General features: G+C 42.7%; 1 protein-coding gene across 5 annotated transcripts in view; it reads left to right on the top strand.

Moving 5' to 3' along the window:
• usp31 (ubiquitin specific peptidase 31) overlaps positions 1-14,994 on the top strand; it is an 87,614-nt gene that overhangs the window by 63,737 nt on the left and 8,883 nt on the right. For all 5 annotated transcript variants that reach the window (XM_078417790.1, XM_078417788.1, XM_078417787.1 and 2 more), the window contains exons 8-15: positions 5,670-5,850; positions 7,510-7,621; positions 8,951-9,048; positions 9,697-9,774; positions 10,779-10,908; positions 11,171-11,290; positions 11,946-12,171; positions 12,823-12,981. In XM_078417790.1, the coding sequence (XP_078273916.1) occupies positions 5,670-5,850; positions 7,510-7,621; positions 8,951-9,048; positions 9,697-9,774; positions 10,779-10,908; positions 11,171-11,290; positions 11,946-12,171; positions 12,823-12,981 (1,104 nt within the window). The remainder of the gene's footprint in view (positions 1-5,669; positions 5,851-7,509; positions 7,622-8,950; positions 9,049-9,696; positions 9,775-10,778; positions 10,909-11,170; positions 11,291-11,945; positions 12,172-12,822; positions 12,982-14,994) is intronic.

Here is a 14,994-nt window from a genome sequence, read left to right as displayed (position 1 = left end):
CAAATGTGATGCTATCACATCTTTAATAACTGACTCTAGCATTTTCCCCACTACCGATGTTAGGCTAACTGGTCTATAATTCCCTGTTTTCTCTCTCCCTCCCTTTTTAAAAAGTGGGGTTACATTAGCTACCCTCCAGTCCTCAGGAACTACTCCAGAATCTAAAGAGTTTTGAAAAATTATCACTAATGCATCCACTATTTCTGAGGCTACTTCCTTAAGCACTCTGGGATGCAGCTTATCTGGCCCTGGGGATTTATCTGCCTTTAATCCATTTAATTTACCTAACACCACTTCCCGACTAACCTGGATTTCCCTCAGTTCCGCCATCTCATTAGACCCCCGGTCCCCCGCTATTTGCAGCAGACGGTTTATGTCTTCCTTAGTGAAGACAGAACCAAAGTATTTGTTCAATTGGTGTGCCATCTCCTTGTTCCCTATGATCAATTCACCTGTTTCCGACTGCAAGGGACCTACATCTGTCTTCACTAATCTTTTTCTCTTGACGTATTTATAAAAGCTTTTGCAGTCAGTTTTTATGTTCCTTGCCAGTTTTCCCTCATAATCTATTTTCCCTTTCCTAATTAAGCCCTTTGTCCTCCTCTGCTGGACTCTGAATTTCTCCCAGTCCTCTGGTATGCTACTTTTTCTGGCTAATCTGTATGCTTCATCTTTTGTTTTAATACTATCCTTGATTTCCCTTGTTAGCCACGGATGCACTACCTTTCCTGGTTTGTTCTTTTGCCAAACTGGTAGTTCATCCATGCGACCTTTAAATGCCTTCCATTGCATGTCCACCGTCAACCCTTTCAGCATCAATCGCCAGTCTATCTTGGACAATTCACGCCTCATACCCTCAAAGTTACCTTTCTTTAATTTCAGAACACTTGTTTCTGTATTGACTTTGTCACTCTCCATCCTAATGAAGAACTCTACCATATTATGATCACTCTTGCCCAAGGGGCCTCGCACAACAAGACTGCTAACTAACCCTTCCTCATTACTCAATACCCAGTCTAGAATGGCCTGTTCTCTCGTTGGTTCCTCGACATGTTGGTTTAGAAAACCATCTCTCAAACATTCCAAGAAATCCTTTTCTTCAGCACCCCTGCCAGTTTGGTTCACCCAATCTATATGTAGATTGAAGTCACCCATTATAACTGCTGCACCTCTAGTGCACGCATTTCTAATTTCCTGCTTGATGCCATCCCCAACCTCACTACTGCTGTTAGGTGGCCTGCACACAGCTCCCACTAGCGTTTTCTGCCCCTTAGTGTTTCGTAGCTCTACCCATATCGATTCCACTTCCTCCAAGCTAATGTCCTTCCTTTCCACTGCTTTAATCTCCTCTCTAACCAGTAATGCTACCCCACCTCCTTTTCCGTTCTGTCTATCCCGCCTGAATATAGAATATCCCTGGATGTTGAGCTCCCAGCCTTGGTCACCCTGGAGCCATGTCTCCGTAATCCCAACTATATCATAATCATTAATAACTATCTCCACATTTAATTCATCCACCTTATTACGTATACTCCTTGCATTGAGACACAAAGCCTTCAGGCTTGTTTTTACAACTCTCTTACCTCTTATACAATTATGTTGAAAAGTGGCCCTTTTTGATTTTTGCCCTGGATTTGTCTGCCTGCCACTTTTACTTTTCACCTTGCTACCTGTTGCTTCTACCCTCATTTTACACCCCTCTGTCTCTCTGCTCCTTCTCCCATCCCCCTGCCACATTAGTTTAAATCCTCCCCGACAGCACTAGCAAACACTCCCCCTAGGACATTGGTTCCATTCCAGCTCAGGTGCAGACCGTCCTGTTTGTACTGGTCCCACCTCTCCCAGAACTGGTTCCAATGTCCTAAAAATTTGAATCCCTCCCCCTTGCACCATTTTTCAAGCTACGTATTCATCTGAAATATTCTCCTATTCCTACTCTGACTAGTACGTGGCACTGGTAGTAATCCAGAGATTATTACCTTTGAGGTCCTACTTTTAAGTTTATCTCCTAGCTCTCTAAATTCACCTTGTAGGACCTCATCCCGTTTTTTACCTAAATCGTTGGTGCCAATGTGCACCACGACAACTGGCTGCTCACCCTCCCCCTCCAGAATGTCCTGCAGCCGCTCAGAGATATCCTTGACCTTTGCACCAGGGAGGCAACATACCATCCTGGAGTCTCGTTTGCGGCTGCAGAAACGCCTATCTATTCCCCTTACAATTGAATCCCCTATCACTATAGCCCTTCCACTCTTTTTCCTCCCCTCTTTTGCCGCAGAGCCACCCACGGTGCCATGAACTTGGCTGCTGCTGCCTTCCCCTGATGAGCCATCTCCCCCAACAGTATCCAAAATGGCATATCTGTTTAGGAGGGAGATGACCGCAGGGGACTCCTGCACTACCTGCCTACTGCTACGCTGGCTAGTGGCCACCCGTTTCCTTTCTGTCCGCTTATCTTTTACCTGTGGTGTGGCCAACTCACTATTCGTGCTATCCACGACCTTCTCAGCATCGTGGATGCTCCAGAATGAGTCCAATTGCAGCTCCAACCGTTCAATGCGGTTTGCCAGGAGCTGCAGCTGGACACACTTCCTGCACATGTAGTCATCAGGGACACCAACAATATCCCTGATCTCCCACATGTTGCAGGATGAGCATTCCACGGGTCCGATCTCACCTGACATGTCTTACCCCCAAATTAAATCAAATCCCTCTTAATCCTTTAAACTGTACCTTTACTAAAAAGCACTGTACCTTTAACTCACTGAACCCTTAACTCACTGAACCCTTAACTCACTGAACCCTTAACTCACGGAACCCTTAACTCACGGAACCCTTAACTCACGGAACCCTTAACTCACGGAACCCTTAACTCACGGAACCCTTAACTCACGGAACCCTTAACTCACCGAACCCTTAACTCACCGAACCCTTAACTCACCGAACCCTTAACTCACCGAACCCTTAACTCACCGAACCCTTAACTCACCGAACCCTTAACTCACCGAACCCTTAACTCACCGAACCCTTAACTCACCGAACCCTTAACTCACCGAACCCTTAACTCACCGAACCCTTAACTCACCGAACCCTTAACTCACCGAACCCTTAACTCACCGAACCCTTAACTCACCGAACCCTTAACTCACCGAACCCTTAACTCACCGAACCCTTAACTCACCGAACCCTTAACTCACCGAACCCGTAACTCACCGAACCCGTAACTCACCGATCCCGTAACTCACCGATCCCGTAACTCACCGAACCCGTAACTCACCGAACCCGTAACTCACCGAACCCGTAACTCACCGAACCCGTAACTCACCGAACCCGTAACTCACCGAACCGTAACTCACCGAACCCGTAACTCACCGAACCCGTAACTCACCGAACCCGTAACTCACCGAACCCGTAACTCACCGAACCCGTAACTCACCGAACCCGTAACTCACCGAACCCGTAACTCACCGAACCCGTAACTCACCGAACCCGTAACTCACCGAACCCGTAACTCACCGAACCCGTAACTCACCGAACCCGTAACTCACCGAACCCGTAACTCACCGAACCCTTAACTCACCGAACCCTTAACTCACCGAACCCTTAACTCACCGAACCCTTAACTCACCGAACCCTTAACTCACCGAACCCTTAACTCACCGAACCCTTAACTCACCGAACCCTTAACTCACCGAACCCTTAACTCACCGAACCCTTAACTCACCGAACCCTTAACTCACCGAACCCTTAACTCACCGAACCCTTAACTCACCGAACCCTTAACTCACCGAACCCTTAACTCACCGAACCCTTAACTCACCGAACCCTTAACTCACCGAACCCTTAACTCACCGAACCCTTAACTCACCGAACCCTTAACTCACCGAACCCTTAACTCACCGAACCCTTAACTCACCGAACCCTTAACTCACCGAACCCTTAACTCACCGAACCCTTAACTCACCGAACCCTTAACTCACCGAACCCTTAACTCACCGAACCCTTAACTCACCGAACCCTTAACTCACCGAACCCTTAACTCACCGAACCCTTAACTCACCGAACCCTTAACTCACCGAACCCGTAACTCACCGAACCCGTAACTCACCGAACCCGTAACTCACCGATCCCGTAACTCACCGATCCCGTAACTCACCGAACCCGTAACTCACCGAACCCGTAACTCACCGAACCCGTAACTCACCGAACCCGTAACTCACCGAACCGTAACTCACCGAACCCGTAACTCACCGAACCCGTAACTCACCGAACCCTTACTCACCGAACCCTTAACTCACCGAACCCGTAACTCACCGAACCCGTAACTCACCGAACCCGTAACTCACCGAACCCTTAACTCACCGAACCCGTAACTCACCGAACCCTTAACTCACCGAACCCTTAACTCACCGAACCCTTAACTCACCGAACCCTTAACTCACCGAACCCTTAACTCACCGAACCCGTAACTCACCGAACCCGTAACTCACCGAACCCTTAACTCACCGAACCCTTAACTCACCGAACCCTTAACTCACCGAACCCTTAACTCACCGAACCCGTAACTCACCGAACCCGTAACTCACCGAACCCGTAACTCACCGAACCCGTAACTCACCGAACCCGTAACTCACCGAACCCGTAACTCACCGAACCCGTAACTCACCGAACCCGTAACTCACCGAACCCGTAACTCACCGAACCCGTAACTCACCGAACCCTTAACTCACCGAACCCGTAACTCACCGAACCCTTAACTCACCGAACCCTTAACTAAAAGTACGAACAAAAAGCAGAAATACAACCCCGGGGTTACGCCCAATCAGCTGCTTCCTCTAGTCCGCTTCCACCAATCAGCGGCTTCCTCCAGACCACTTCTTTTAAAGTGTGTGGGAACGTTTTTACTGTTTACATGTTTACTGTTCAATTCACTCTATCCAAAATCCATTATAATTGATAAGGCAACATCCATAGTCGTCTGGGATAGAGAATTTAAAAGTTTCTCATATCTCTAAAATGGTTGATCCCTTGTCTTGTGTTTAGATCATATAATTATAAACTTTTCGGCTGGGGAAAATACCTCTTAAGATCGAACGGTTTGTCTCAAAATGTTATGCTTTTATGCTCTATTCTTTTTTAGTCTTGGGTATGAATTGTTCTAGAAATGGATCCAGTGAACCTACACTTCAAAATAAGTACTTCCTTGAGTGTAAAGGCCAGCCTGCACATGGCACTTCAGGTGTGATCTCACCAAAACTTAATACAATTGCATTAAAAATTCTTACTCTTGTAGTCCAATATCTTTGCAATGAAAACCAATGGATAATTGGTCTGTCTAATTGCTCTATGCCCTTATGTTTGTGTTTGGTGAACTAGCATGCCCTGATCTCTTTGTACCTCAAAATGAATTAGCCTGTCACTTGAAAATTGATGCTTTTCTCTTCTTCCTACCAAATGTGAATAACTTCACATTATTCTCCAAATACCAGATTCTTGTTCAAAACAAAATATTGGAGGAACTCGATGGGTTGAACAGCATTTATGGAGGGCAAGGATTTATCATTTTTGAATTATTGCTTCATCTCAAATTATATACAGTTAATAGATGGGAGCATGAAATTGTGTGTGTGTGTGTGTGTTTCTAATCCTCTTTCTGCATTTGTTTTCAGCGATGCTTACAAACCTAAATCAGAACAATCTCCAGTTCAGCACTTCTCACAGGTCTTCTGTCTACTCCCATGGAGGAATGAAACAGATCAAACTAGAGCTAGTGTACAATAAGGGTTTGGGGTATGAGAAATCACTGCTGCTGGTGTGCAATGTGTGCTGTACTGGACAACAGGGTAAAAGGTAATTATCCCAGGTGTAAAAGCTAAAAAGTTGATTACTTTTGACAAGGGTACTAGACATTTGAAATGTATTTTTTTAATGTTTTAGTTATTTCCCAGACTGGCTAGTTAACTCATGCTCTCTATTTTCTAATAAGATTTTTCTACCCTCATAGAATGGTCAAAGAATGGACAAACTGCACAGACAACACCTAGAGTATCTGACTCTGTAAGACTGCAGATCTACCAGTTATGCCACTGTTCTGCCACCTTTGTAGTAGTCATTTTGATTGTAGATAGTAGGGGTTAGTAGCTAGCATTTGGTGGATCAGAATTATTGATATGCACTTGCTTAAAGTGCAAGGTGTGGACCCCTGCATGTCTTTCTTCACACATGACTTGAAATGTTCCTGTAAAGAGGCTTGCGTAATGCATCATGATAAACTGGGTGAGCTTCATCCTGTTGATGTTGTATTGGAGCCAGATTTTTCCCCTTTTGGAGTGGGGAAAATTGCTTTTCATATTTGTTTAATGCATGTTAAAAGTTGATGAGAGTAGAACATTGGAGCAAAAGAGGCTGTATAGCTCCTCCAGCCTGCCCCATCATTGTATATCATGACTGCTCTGATCTTTGACCTCTATTTTTCCGTTTGATTCCCATAAACCTTGATTACACACTCGTCAAAATATCTAATCATCTCAGCATTGATTATAATTAGTACCCACAACTCTTGGGTAGAAGATTCTCAAGGTTCATAACCATAAGAAGACAATCATCCTCACTTTCATCTTGTCCCTTTACCCAAGATTCTGTTGTCTAGTTGTAGATTTCTCTACCAGATGAAATTCCTTCACAACATTTGCTCTGTTAAACCTCCTCAAACCTTTGTTTCATTAAATCACCTATCGTCTTTCGAAACTCCAGACTCAATGCTTCGAAGAAAGAGAATTTGATTGGGGATTGGGATATATAGTGACAATTATGTTTATGCTGGGTTACCCCATAATCTGGCTATAATGAAAATACCGGAGGTCATATTCGATCAGGTAGGCTTGATGTACATTGTAGGATCAGCCCAGGAGACACAAGTTATTTCTGCCACCACCCAATAGTTGGTTTAGAAATAACTGTACGTGCGCCATAAACTATTGATGACCTTTCATTTGCTAGTCAAAAGTGGTTAATAGCCATCAATAAATGAAGCTTCATCTCTTGATTTGAATATAATTGATGTGTGACTATAATCCATTTAAACCCATTAGATCTCAACTAGTCTTTGCTGATGTGTTTACTGCTCATGCAACTATGAACTAATGCGGAAGCTTAGGGCACTTGATGATGTCTGTGGGCTGAGCTGCACAAGCCAATACCCACTTCTCCGGGCAATCTATACAAGCACCCATTTTGCATGAACGTAACAAACTTTTATTGCCAATTCCAAATTCTTATTCCGCCAGCAGAATAATGAATTGAATCAACCTCCTACCTGCAGTGAATTGGTTGAACACTGAGTGCAATATGGTGATAGACTTGAAGTTAATGGCTTAAAGAATAAAAAATGAGAGTTAGGACATTGTGATAAGAGTTCACTTAACCCTTGGTTTTGTAATTAAATATATTGACTCATTTTTAAATGCTTTAAATTTCTCTTTCAATTTGCTGTTGACATCTTTTTTCTAGGTTTAGTCATCCCTTTGTGCTCTGCTTAGATCATAAAATAACATGGGAGGGACTCCAAAAAGTCATTTTGGAAAAGATGCGGCATCTCTTCAGGCCAGGGATGTCCACAGAGGTGAGGGCATCTGTTAGCTCCCGGTGACAGTGAGGCGCTGTTTAAGGGAATACAGAATTTTGGATTGCTTCTGCTCAATTAAGCAATCATGTTTTGGGTGCAGTTTAACTGCTTCAGTTAATAGAGGGAGAGAGTGGAAGGTTGGAAGAAAGTCCACATTTCCAATCAACTTTTCCTTCGTGTGGAAACAAATGTTCCTCCTTGTAGTTGATGGTTTACAAAAAAAGATGCAAAGTGCTGGAGTAACTCAGCGAGACAGGCAGCATCTCTGGAAAAACATGGATATGTATTGTTTCAAGTTGAGACCCTTCCTCAGAAGTAGGGTCCCGAACCGAAACATCTATCCATATACTTCAGAGATGTTGACTACTTGCGAATCCCAGTTTGAAAATCCCAGTAGGTACTGCACATTTGATTACAATCTACTGCCAGTAGGAGGAAATGCTGTGTACCAGTACATGAGGGCACGTAACTGTTTAATAATACATTATAGTAGTTGATTCTACCGATCTTTAAGCCTCAGTGAAGTTGGTTGTAGTGTGCTACAGTTCTGCAGCTTATATTCTGTTGCTGTGTGCACGTCATCTATCATGACCCATGGAAAATATTCCTGAGATGCTTTTCCTCTGTGAAAGGATAAAAATCACATTGTGACACGCTGATATAATCACGGTTATTACATGGAAATCAGCAGGGAGAGATGCTTGCTCTTCTGTTTAAATTGAGCTGTTTTAAGCAGCTTCAGTTGTCGCTGCTAGGTTTGCATCGTCATCCCTTTAAAATTGATTTGCAGATCCTCTTGTAAGTTGCTTGCCTCTTCCCATAGTACCATTCTAAACATTGAAATTTGTGGCCAATTGAAGATAATTGTGAGGAAAGGCTGAAAAGTGCAAGCGACTCTCAACTTTGAATGGGTATGTTGGAGCAGATGTCTATATGACAGAAGATGTATAGTAAATGTAAATCAGAATATTGGGTAACACCGACCTGTTGCAGTTGGTTACGAATGTAAAAACTCAAATTGTTGAAAGACAGGAAGTCCTTCAGAGAGAGACTGATAATGTGCACTGTTCCTCGTGTTCTTTAAATGGATATGTAGCCATGGATTCTGGAAACTTAACTTCAATGATCTTGTTGAGAGAAAATTGTGAGCATTAGGCATGTAAAATATGCAGAAAAAATGCAGGGGGGGAGTTAAAAACTGATAATTTTGACAAAATTCTTTGGTATTGATGCTGACTGGTGATGATTTGCTGATTCCCTGCTGTCTGTATGGAAAGCCATGTCGGGTGAGGTGTTCATGTATTCTTGCTGTTCACCCTTCTCCAGGTTGCACCTTTCAGTCTGCGAGTGCTCGGAGGTGGTGTGGGAAAGTGCTACCTTTCACCCCAGGAAGATTATCCCCTGTGCCAACTGGCAGCAGAAAGGTAATTGCTGACTTGAACTTCCATTTTTGCATTGGGTGGATGCTGTGCTGAACCTGGTATCAGAACACGTGGAGCTTTGTCCTGGAAATGGGTGTTTGTGGCAGTGTTTAGTACTGTGGGAAGGAATGGACATTATTAAGTTTTTAATTAAATGTCTAATTAGAGTGGACTGAAACTACTTTTTATAATATCAGCATGCTTTTGATTTTTAATTGATCTTTTTAAAATTATAAGCATTTGCAGGGGGGGGGGAGCACTACCTCTTACAATATCACCCTCCATAATAAGGCTTTTCCTCTTTATAACACATACACAGCCATGCCCTTTAATTGTAGCCAGTGCTGATTTCGAGTTTGGGATGTGAATGATTGTGCACAAGTAAACAGTGAGATCAGAGAGATTTTATGATGTGTTATTTCAATGTAAATCAAGATTTCTCTGGTAATTTTTTTAAATTCTGAAAATATCACCATCACTCCATTGCAAAGATGTGAAGTTTGGAATATATTTGTAAAGCGTCAGGAGCCTGGCATGCACAGAGACTTAAATCTAACTGATCTTTTAGATTTTCTACAGCAACAAGGCAGCCTTCAATTCTGGAACGTGTTTGCAACTTGAAGTCACTTAAATGGATGTCCTCTGTTTCAGAGCATGGAATTCCTGCCGACCTGGTGGACCCCAGCACGTTAAGGTCATTGTGGAATGGGACAGAGACACAAAAGAGTAGTAAGTAGCGCAAACTTTTGCTTTTCAAGGTTTTTGCTATTTGTCCCTTATTTGTGACCTGCTGTTTACTCGGACTGGCAACTTTATATAGCCAATTTTGGGCCTCTGGATTAGGTTTTGGGTTGTGTAATTTCATTGGTAATGGGTTTGGGAGAGTTAGGGAATGGACTTTGCAGGTTACGACACTCACTGCTATCACGATGATCATGCAGCATTTATAAAGCACCTTGTGTAGAAAGACGATGGAAATCTGAAACGAAAACATGTTCTGCAGATCAGCTAGCAACTTTCGAAAGAGAAATAGAGTTAATGTTTCAGGTTGAAGACCCTTCATTATAACTTGGATAGGAAGTAAATAAGATATGTTTCAGAAGGGCCGTGGAAAATGTATAAGACAAAAGGAATCATTAACTTGATTGAGTTTTTTGAGGATATTTATTCACAAAAAGCTGGAGTAACTCAGCAGGTCAGGCAGCATCTCAGGAGTTTTTTTGAGGAGGTGACAAAGGAGATTGATGAAGGTGGGGTGGTGGATGTTGTATATATGGATTTTGGTAAAGTTTCTGACAAGGTCCCTCATGGTATGCTGTTCCAGAAATTTCCTTGCGTTTCCTCCTACATTCGAAAGATGTACAATAGACAATAGGTGCAGGAGTAGGCCATTCGGCCCTTAGAGCCAGCACCGCCATTCACCGTGATCATGGCTGATCATCCACAATCAGTACAGATTTGCAGGTTAATTGGCTTTGCACAAATTGTAAATTGTCCCTAGTGTGTCGGGTAGTGCGAGTGTACGGGGTGATCGCTGGTGGATGTGTCGACTCATTGGGTCAAAGGGCCTATTTCCGAACTGTATCCCTAAACATAAACTAAACCTAAGTGGTTGATGCCAAGGAATGCAAAGAAGAGCATTCTAAGGATTTAAGGACGATGTACAATAAAAATGCCTTTGGTTTTTTAATAGTTCTGGTTCTAAATTTATAATGGGCTCATTTGGTTTGCAGCTTATTTGGGAGTGCTGAGGACGAGTATGTGCCAGATTCTGAAAGTGTTCGCCAACAGCAGCAGCTTCACCACCAGCCCCAGACATACACCTTATCTCAGTGCTTTCATCTCTACACCAAAGAAGAACAGGTGAACGCAAGATGGGCACCAGCTCTGAAAATAGACTTGCACTTGGGTGACTGCAGGTTGAGTGCATGACTGCATGTTGACTGTGTGACTGCATGTTGAATGAATGCATGTTACTATCCATCGGTGTAAGAATGATTTGAAACTATAGAATTGTGTTGAATACTTGTGATGGTTCCTAAGCACCTCTGGTATCTGTAGATTCTTGTTTTTTTTTTGCATGCTGCAATACTTTACTGATTAGCTTGTTTATTTGTTTTGACAGCTAGCACCAGATGATGCCTGGCGCTGCCCACACTGTAAGCAGCTCCAGCAGGGCAATATCAAGCTGAGTTTGTGGACGCTTCCTGATGTGCTTATCATCCATTTGAAACGCTTTAAACAGGTGAATTATTTTAAGGTGTATGTGTGTGGGGAGTAAGCACAGGCCTTTTGATTACATCTAGACCTACAGCAGGTGAAGGCAATCTGTGCTTGGAAAGAAACAGCTGAGGCATGGATTATGGCCATTGCTTCATTAATGTTTAGCCAGAATTTTGTGCAAATTATTGGTGTGGTGCTGACAAACTGAGTAAATCTGGCATTTGTTTCGTTTTTAGAGAGCGTAGAAACAGGCCCTTCGGCTCACTAAGTCCGTGCCGACCAGCAAACCCCACACACTAACATTATCCTACAAACACTAGGTATAATTTACAATTTTACCAAGCCAATTAACTTATAAACCCATATGTCTTTGGAGTGTGGGTGGAAACCGGAGCTCCTGGCGAAAACCTGTGCATGTGTCGGGGAAGAATGTACAAACTCCTGACAGACAGCACCTGCATTCAGGGTCGAACCCAGGTCTCTGGCGTTGTAAGGCAGCAATTCTACCGCCTCACCACTGTGCTGCCCGAAATTTGCTTTGTTATCAGTGGATTTTGTATACAATACTCTCAATTATTTTGTACACTGTTTAGCAAATTCCACACTATACTGCATTGAACTGGTATTTAATGCACTTTATTTTGAAACAACCAGTTAACTTGTCTCCCATCTAATAGGAGGGGGATAAAAGGACTAAGCTGCAGAACCTGGTGAAGTTCCCCCTCACTGGCCTGGACATGACACCACATGTGGTGAAACGCAGTTTGAGCAGCTGGAGCCTCCCTTCTCACTGGTCACCGTGGAGACGGCCTTATGGACTCGGCAGGGATCCCGAAGACTACCTCTATGATCTGTATGCAGTGTGCAATCACCACGGCACCATGCATGGAGGCCATTACACTGGTAAGACCCACAGTTAAAAATGGGCTCCATCAAACTGCGATATGGGCATCAATGGCAAGAGCTATATTTATTGCCCGGCATTAATTTTCCTTGAATGGACTGGCTCGTTGAACCATTTTAGATAGTCAAGAATTAGCCAGGTTATTGTAGCTCCATATAAATCAGATTGGGTGAGGATGATAAATTTCTTTTTCATAAAGCAGGTGAGTGAACTGATCTTTTTTTAACGACATTCTGATAGTTTTGCCACTATTGTTATTAGGTTTGTCTTTCACATGTTTGTGATTAATTTAATTTCTAACTCTGAATGATTATAAATGTGTTGTTTTCAGTAATCCCATATCATTTCCAAGGGAAACAGGAAAAAATAACTCGTAAGAAGGTTAAATCATTTAAGTGGGATAATTTGACGTCATATATAAAAGGCTGGGATTAGCTCGTTCAGCTAACTGGATTGCTGTGCTGGCTCTTTCTGGAGAGCATCCTTCTACCTCTGCATGTGCAAGTCTCCAGTCATTCAGCTTTTGCCCAATACTTGAATGCACAATTGTCTTTGTTTGCCTGTGTGAATTGCCTTTGCTATGTGCTCCTTTCTGGTTTCTGCACAGTGTTGAGGGTCACTGATCAACACCTTTGCTATCCTTTATACAGCTTATTGCAAGAACTCAGTGGATGGACTCTGGTACTGTTTTGATGACAGTGAAGTTCAGCAGCTCTTGGATGAAGATGTCTGCAAGCAGACTGCCTACATCCTGTTCTACCAGCGGCGAAGCACTATCCCTTCCTGGTCAGCAAACAGCTCTTTAGCAGGTAATGTGTTGAGTACTTCTGTGGACTCGGTCCCAACGCAATAGATGAGAGCGTTTCACTAATGTTCCAGTTCCAGTTCCTGTTTGCTGTCCAGTGATTGTTCTGGGAAGTCTATGAGTGGAAACTTGGTGAGCACAGCATCAGACTGACTGTAAAGCATGACGAGAATGCTGATATCCTTGAATAAAAATAGAATGATGAACTAGACCACCCTAGGCATGATGGAACTCTTCCCAGCAAGAGTTGTCACACCTATTTGCAACTTGGCTGCAAGTTTTATAAAGGCCCCTTTGACCTGCGATTCCTGGGCTGTGAAACAAATGTAAATTTAAACGGTGGTTGTAAATCTTGCAGACGGCTTTGAAATCGTGTAATATCTTGTCATCAAACTTGGAAATAAATCAATTTTATTACTTATCCTTCAATATAATTGATAAACAACTGTGTATCCATCTCAAATGTAAAATTAACAATTGAACCAACATTATTGGACCACCATTGCATTTATTTTCTAAACATTTAAAATAGTATGTTTTATTACGTCCAAAGTACATGACTTCATGGAGCTGACATGAAAACTATGTGCCACAATTTTGCCCATTGTAATTTTTTTGCAAGCTTATGGTTTCATTCTCAGTGTGTACAATGCAACCTATTTCGATGTCATCAGAAAACCTGGATTTGTAGCTTTCTGTCCCATTAGCTGAATTGCATCTTGGTGAAAATTTGTAGCCCCACTTGAAAGAGGATAATTTGCCTTCATTCTAGTTTTTTGGGCTCTGAGGCTGCTCATGCAGTTAGTGTGGGAATTGTAGATTCTTCCACAGAAGGCTGCGGAGGCCAAGTCAATGGATATTTTTAAGGTGGAAATGCATAGATTCTTGATTAGTACGGGTGTCAGGGGTTATGTGGAGAAGGCAGGAGAATGGGGTTGAGAGGAAAAGATAGATCGGCCCTGATTGAATGGCAGAGTAGACTTGATGGGCTGAATGGCCTAACTCTGCTCCTACAACTTATGAACATAAGATGAGGCAGATAACGACATAATCAGGTGGGTGAATGGGTATTTGGGAAGTGATCTGCTCCTGCTGCTAACGCAGGACATCTCTGCTCCTGATTTACGGCCTTAAGGTTCCCAATGCCATCTGAAATGCAAGTTCTCCATTTTGAGTGGACATAGGCTAGAAATTTCCACTCATCAGTGGAGATTAAGCATTTCTTCAAGGAGACTGAGTACATCCTTGAATCTTTTCCTTTGTCTACCTGGTAATTTCAGAATAGAGAGAGCAGAACAGTATTGAGCTATAACACTGATGACAACCTGCTTATCAGAGTATCTCCCTACTAAATCTACTCTCCTACCAAGCCAGTTTCTTAACTAGGTCAATAAATTGTTTTCAACAGCTTGAGTTTAACTTTAGCACTTTTATTGTCTTTTTATGAGGGATTGTATCAAATGCCTTCTGAACATGCAATAAAAATGACAGCATAGATTTTCGGAGTCTACTGGTTTTGTAATCTAATGCAGAAAATTCATTCAACTTTGTCAGATACAGTCTTCCCTTTCCATATCTAAGATGGTACTACTCAGATGAAAATATTGAAAGTGTTCAATCACTGTATTCTCAGTTACAGACTTTAGTAATTCTCTGATAATAGATCCCAGACTAGAAAAAGTTTTAATTGGGCAAATGTTGTTGATTGTTTCCTTTAAGTTTGGAATAGAAATGATCTGGCCCCTAGGAATTTCTCACTTTTTAGTACAAATACCTTTCTGCCGTGAGCCAGTCTGTTCATTCCCATTTGTATGAAAGTCAAGTTCCTTGTTGAAAGCATCTCGCCGTTGCAAAATATTTGTCTAATCTTCCCATGTTTATATCCGACCACTACTCAGCTACAACTAGGGGATTGATGTGCAGCATTAAGATCATACATTTCCAAATGCTGATTAACTTTCTCCCTAATTATCATCTGCAATAGATTCTTCAAATTGGATTAGCTGACTTGTGTACA

Source organism: Rhinoraja longicauda, chromosome 21 (genome assembly GCF_053455715.1).
Source record: "Rhinoraja longicauda isolate Sanriku21f chromosome 21, sRhiLon1.1, whole genome shotgun sequence".
NCBI lineage: Eukaryota > Metazoa > Chordata > Chondrichthyes > Rajiformes > Arhynchobatidae > Rhinoraja > Rhinoraja longicauda.
Note: the sequence above shows the minus strand (reverse complement) of the source record. Positions and strands in the feature narration are given on the sequence as shown.